At 39.7% G+C, this 6,365-nt stretch overlaps 1 protein-coding gene across 5 annotated transcripts in view; it reads right to left on the bottom strand.

Annotated features, from left to right (window-relative positions):
• Nucleotides 1–247: 247 nt before the first annotated feature.
• NEO1 (neogenin 1) overlaps nucleotides 248–6,365 on the bottom strand; it is a 211,764-nt gene continuing 205,646 nt past the window's right edge. For 4 of the 5 annotated variants that reach the window (XM_075505604.1, XM_075505605.1, XM_075505606.1 and 1 more), the window contains exons 25-28: nucleotides 4,776–4,934; nucleotides 3,304–3,558; nucleotides 2,828–2,964; nucleotides 248–405 (exon numbers count right to left, since the gene is read on the bottom strand). In XM_075505604.1, coding sequence (XP_075361719.1) covers nucleotides 322–405; nucleotides 2,828–2,964; nucleotides 3,304–3,558; nucleotides 4,776–4,934 — 635 coding nt within the window. In that variant the 3' untranslated portion in view covers nucleotides 248–321. Of the gene's footprint in view, nucleotides 406–2,823; nucleotides 2,965–3,303; nucleotides 3,559–4,775; nucleotides 4,935–6,365 lie in introns of all 5 variants that reach the window. The other variant, XM_075505607.1, reaches the window with a different exon arrangement.

Below are 6,365 nucleotides of genomic sequence, written 5' to 3'. Positions count from 1 at the left end.
CGTGAAGTCCACTTTTTTCCTTTTGTCTGGATGCTAGATTTCAGCCTGATGTGTCGCATCCTGCATGGTCTCAGCAGGTAAATGGAATTCAACTTGGCAATGACTTCATCGCAGGACGATGACAAGAAAGGTCATCTCTTTTTGACCAGCTGTAGCACAAATGTACTGGTTGGTTCGTTTGCTTTCTGTGTATGCTCTCATGTGCTGTCCCTCTTTCTGTTTTTTCTCTTTTTTTTTTTTTTCTCTGTACAATTCCTTGTGTTCCAAGGCTGAGTCCCAAGACTTGTGAAACTGTTTGGAGTCGTGTCCTGGTGAAGGTGGTCATGCTGTAGTGATGGCATTAAGGTCCTTCATAAGTCCTTCCAGGTGGGCCATCTCTTTGGTCAGCTCATCCGGTTCGTAATTCTGCAGGAGATGTAAAAAGTTACTAACAAGGTGGCTTGCTTTCTTTTAAAGAGGGACAGAATAAGAAAAAGTGGTCAGTGATTCTGGTGTAGATTGTGACCCTGACACATGAATAAGCAGAAGCAGATTTATCAACAGTTACAGGAATTAATAACTAGAAACAACTCTCTATTTTAAGTGCACATCTTTTTGCAATAGTGATTCATAGTTTCACTGATTTTTAAGACTCTGATCATCTTATCTGTTTTCTTTGTATCAATTCCCACTTCAAGATAACAGCCTCCTTTGGTTCAAAGTAGATATTTTAGAAAAATCTTCCCAGCTTAATTGAAGTGATTCATTTGACCTTTTTTTCCCTATAAAACTGTTTTGAGAATCATTATGCTTGCTAAAAATCATACTCTATTTTTAGTCTCAATTGTCTAGCTTCATCTGTATTGCATTGATAACAGAATTATGATAGCTGTTCATGTATGTAGATAGATACTAGTTAATCTCAAAACCTTTTTTAAGCTGACCAAGTCTTTCCCAGTACTATGTAGCTTTCAGCCCCTTATGGTCTTGGAGCATTTCTCCAAACCCTCTTCACTCTCTCAACATCATTTTCACAGAAGGCGAGCCAGGCTGCACGTGGTATTCCAATACTAGCTCTGCTAATGCCAGATCAGAAGCAACAGAACTCCTGTGTGATAGTTTCTGCTCTATATATTTAAGGTCCATTATTAGACCTTCTGGCTAGGGTCTAATATTAAAGCTACTGCTCAGCTGATTGCGTTCCATAAAACTGGAGTCCTTCCCAGAGTGGAACCCTCAACCCTGACTGTGATCTCACTTCCTTTGCTTCTAGTTACAAACATTTTCTTTCATTTAAATAGAAATGAACACAGCAAGCACTCCCCAGTTTACCAAGCAATCTAGATTGTACCAGAGAAGTTGTCTCTGTCCTCTAATGCATTATCTGCTGACTATTGACAATGAGAAACAGCAGTGAGCTGGAAGTACTCAGACTTATTCCTACCGGCTCTCCTAAAAAAGCAGGATCAATTCAAATCGCTATCTAATCCTAATTTTTAAAACTCATAATTTAAATAGTATTTAGTGTGCTGTGGTGACTTTATATTGTACTAATTTGTTAATGGCTATATTTAAATATTAGAAATTTGTTGATGAATAAACTAATGAGTATATTTTTGGTACCAACCAACCAAAAAAAAAAGAATAAAGTAGGAGTGACAGCTAGACAGAAGGGCAAAAGTGCACCAAATCAAGCATACATACAGTTTCTAGACCAGTGCATACAGAAATAAAATCAAGAGGGTGACAAAAGGAATCTAACTTCTTGGCTTGCAATTTGAAAGGAAAACAGCTCTTCCAGTGCCTGACACTCAAAACATCCTCACTTCTCAAAAGCTATTTCCAGAGAAGCCCAAGAACAACTGTTTCCAAAGAAACAGTTGCATTTTTCTCAGAAAGTCAGAACACTTTCATATGAGTATCTAAAAACATATTTGAGATGATGGCTTTAAACATTTTGGCATTAATGCTAAATTTTCCATCTGCAATGACACTTTGGATGCTCTGCAGCAGCACAGGAAGCTGCAGCTGCATGACTTTAATAGGATCCAGGCACAGTATGCTTGCAAAACAGACAGAAATAAATGACGTCTCAAAGCAAGCATGAACACATCTTAAGCTGTACAGAAGAGCAAACGGCACTGTTGGAGGCCTTCAGCTCTGTGAAGAAAGATGCTCTTTACATTAAGATAAGCAGGCAAAAAACAGATGTGCATGGCCCTTCTATAGCTCCAGTATGGAAGCCTGCATATAGAAGCACAAGTCATAAACTAAAGTTCCATTAGGTGCTATGTACTGTAAAGAATGAAAAGACTAGTGCTATAGATGGTATCTGTCTTTACTCTCCTCTTCTTATAATTGTGATAGGCTAGTAGAAACCAGAAGCATTGAGCATGAGTCAAGAAAGGAAATCTCAGAGAACGTTACTCTATGTTCAGCTAATAGCCTCAGTTCAGCCAAAATGTTGCCGAAGGTTTTCCAGTTTTTGACTGAGTGGGCCTTGTGGACTGGAATAGATGGAAGCACTGCATCTGTTTAGTGTTGTGTAATTAGGAATGAAGGTATGCTCTTAAGTAATTTTCAGATTGAGAAAGCGCTACTAGTACTTGCAATTTAAGTGCTTATTCTCTGAATTTACTGCCTTGTGTAGAAGGTACATGCACTAGGTTTTTTTTATATGGGTTAACAGGCAATGGCACTTGGTGGAAGTCAGAAGCCTCATTATCCTCTGCCTTTGAAAATCTCAGTGCAGACATTACTAAAGTTTACAAGTATCATATAAAGAGAGATTCACCACAGTTTGATAAGCACTGCCAAAGAATGCCACTGGCAGCATAAGAGTACCTACGCTTTCCGAGTCCTCAAGCATCCTGGTGGTCTCCTGCACATCAGGGGCACTGGGAACTACCACTGGCATAGGAGGTCGAGTTCTTCCTAAAGTCCCAATTGACGCAGTCTTCACTGAGTGAACTGAATGGTTAGGAGCTTAAAACAAATTGTTATATAGTTATGCCTTGGTTAATTAGTTCTTTTGCCTATTCAGAAAGCTTTTGAAAGGAGAAGAATAAGAAGCATTCTACTAGAGGAAAACAAACACTTCAAATTATGGAGTGTTGAATTAGAATTTTTGTCTAGTTTATCTATGTACATAAAAGAAAAGGGCCTTGAAAATTAGACCAACAAAATTCATTTGAGCCTCTGACATACTTCTTTTGATGCTCAACTCTACCCCCTGCCCCTTTAGGAGCTTCTCTCATTTTCTTCTTAAAATCTCCTTTTTCTCTTTTTTTGACAAGCGTGTCTTGCCAGTTTTCCCCTGCTCACCTTGCTGAGTCAGTAATGGTGTGCTTGGCAATGCAGGGTCATATGTGGAACCAGCTGGTGGAACTGCTGGCACTGCAAAACTCTTCAGCGGGTGGGAGGGACGAACATGTGCTGTTGGGAGGTTCTGAGCCGAATCCTCTTCTTGTGCATTAGCCAGGTAAGACCCTGTGGTGCTTTCAGGATCCTGGTGGTCAGCACACGTCTGAGACGAGGAAGCTGGCATGGTGTCTGTGCTAGGTGTGTTTCGAATAGATTCTACAACAGACAAAAAAAAAAAGTGGTTTATTTTCTTGAACAGAAATGTTCTCTGTGGTCAGATGGAAACAAAACAGTAGTCTTTGCAAGCACCTTTTCCAAGATCGCTGTTATAAGCTAAGAAGTGAATTCACAGATTAACTATCTGTGTAGCAAATCACACCGATTCTGTGTAACTTTCCTGTTTTAAGGTGAACAGCAACAGCTGTCTAATAACAAAATAAAGCAAGTATACATTAAGCAAGTATCACTGTAGTGCATACAGAAGAGCCAAATTGTTTTCTGCGATAGAGTTGAAATCCCTTTACTTGCTGAAAGCTAAAATGTAATCACAGACTTCATTTGTTTGTCTGCAGCAGGCTCCACCCTGATCTAAAAGAACATGAGATGGCATGTTGAATTTAGGACATCATGATCCTACTCGGACCACATGCAGGAAAAGATCTGGATTGTGAGAGCTGTCACCTCAGCAGTATAAACAGAACAAGGGAAACCTCTGCCTCTAACATATCGTCTGTCTGTATATTTGCAACCTCATGAATTGCTTTCATAAGGAAACAGGAAACAATGCTGTTGGCTGTGGCATCTTAATTAAAATGTAGACCTTAAACTAGAGAAGCTCAGAATTCACTTCATCTCAAGATGTTACCTATGTGCAATTTAGCAATGCTGTTGCTTCGGAATTTTTCAGAGCACTGGAGACGTTACAAAAACTATTACAAATGATTGTGCTTCAAGCCTGAAAATGCTCCATAGAAATCACCACAATTTTCTGTGTGCTTCAGGAAGATTAACTAATGTCAGCTCTCAGTAGCAAAGTCTGAACTTTTGTCCTCTCTTGGTTTTAAACATAACTAATTAGGAAAAAAGTTATCATATTAAGTAGCTCAAATTAGATTTAATCTGATGTTTCAGACTCCAGGGCTTGAAGGCTTTAGAGTAAGGAATCTTTCTATTTGAAGTTGTATATAAAACATTAAGCCTCCTTTTCCAAGGACATCACATCACATATCTCAAGGATCAATATCTGATCTACACAGGGAACTGTTTACAGAAAACTCAACCTATCAAGGATTTTTTCTGTACTTAAACCCATCACTCTGCCTCTCATGGAACACCACAATGGTGACTGACCAATTTAAGTTTCAGGTTTTGATTTCCACATTTAACTTGTTGTTCCACTACAAGCAAAATCTACCTGATCGTTTATATCTCACCTGTGGAATTGGCCCTGTCTGAATGGGACATGGATGTGCCAATCGGCCACGGGTTGACCTGGTGATGGAGATAGCTGCGAGTTGGAGAAGCGAGGCTGCCGGAGTGGAAATGATGGTGAGGGTTATCGAGTGAATGGATGGGATGAGCGCTAATCACAGCTGTGAATGAATACAAGACAAAAAAATGCTTAACATACAGACAAGCATGCACATGTACTGAAATGCACCATACCCTCCCTTCTCCCACAGAGCCAGCCACTCAGCAGATTTACAATGACACCAGTATGACATGTTTCAATACCAATTTTCCAACTCTCCTCCAGCACTTTAGCTCCCTCCATGCCAAGACACAAACCCCCAAAAGAAGCACAGCTCTTCTTTTTACTGCGCAGAAAGTGCATCTCTCTTGGCTGTATCTTTCAAGCGCTATTACACCTGAGAAAAATGAAGCTCAGCTCCCTTTAGAATTTCCATGTATTTCACGCTGTGCTATAAATGTCAGACCTAATACAGGAGACATGAGAGCTCAAATTCCAAAATAATTTCTGGCTGTCATTGGATTTCTTAAAATTGCAAACAAATATGGTATCTTTGGTTAATTAAATAATGCAAGACAAAGTAGGACAAGACACCAAAGGCTCTGTTCATTCCCTCTGTGCAGACTCAGTAAAGCTCTGCTCCAAGACACTCAAACCAAAAGCCTCTCTCCCCCCCCCTCCTTTTTTTATCTTGCTGTTTTCTTTTTCCTATTTGAGAGACATGAATTTTATACTTAATGTAAATCATCCTTTGCCCTCACCCTTTTGTGCTAACAGCAAAACAAACTCTCACTACTCCCCAGCTGGGAAGAAAAGCATGTGCAGAATTTAGTTCTTATGACAGGCTAAAATACTGAATTGCTTAAAATAATCCAAAAAAAGAGTCTCAACACAGAAAACAGGAGGGAAATGCTACACTAGCACCATAAAGAAAAAATCATTGTGGTTAGTTATTTTCTTTTGAACCTTTTCTGGAACTTCTCCAGGTGTGCTGCCTTTGAAACTTACTTTCTAGGAATGACATGATGCAGAAATCCATCATTATAATGGTGAGTTCAGTTAAGGCTTCTTGCATTGAGGCATGCAGTTTGAACTCAAAGACTGACTAAACAAATCTGAACCCTCTGACTTCCTCATTTCCTGGAAAACAGCCTGTCAGCAGGACATGATATGTGAATTGATCAGTGGAGGCAATATACTTAGAGATTTTCAGCTATCGGTAATAAACAATTTCTCTCTCCCATTGAGTTATGCCAGCAGACAGCTGACGCCATTATCAACCTCCTGTAAATGAAGAGTAACTAAACTCTAATACGGAGTAATCAGTAGGTTCCAGATTTAAGTCCTGTGAGATAGCTGTCAAGAGGACATGAAAAGTCAGATATTCTCACTAAGAGCTTCAAGCGAGATTAAAAATGCCACTTTGCCTTGCAGGGAACTGGCAAATGGAGGAATAACCCACAAAAGCTTGGCGATCAGAAATCCAGGCAGAAGCAACAGTCAGAGACACCAGGAGTTCTCTTACGTGTCAGCAAGGTAGGAGGCATAAAGA

The sequence above is a fragment of the Mycteria americana genome, chromosome 6 (assembly GCF_035582795.1).
Source record: "Mycteria americana isolate JAX WOST 10 ecotype Jacksonville Zoo and Gardens chromosome 6, USCA_MyAme_1.0, whole genome shotgun sequence".
Classification (NCBI taxonomy): domain Eukaryota; kingdom Metazoa; phylum Chordata; class Aves; order Ciconiiformes; family Ciconiidae; genus Mycteria; species Mycteria americana.
This window is presented reverse-complemented; position numbering and strand designations above follow the sequence as displayed.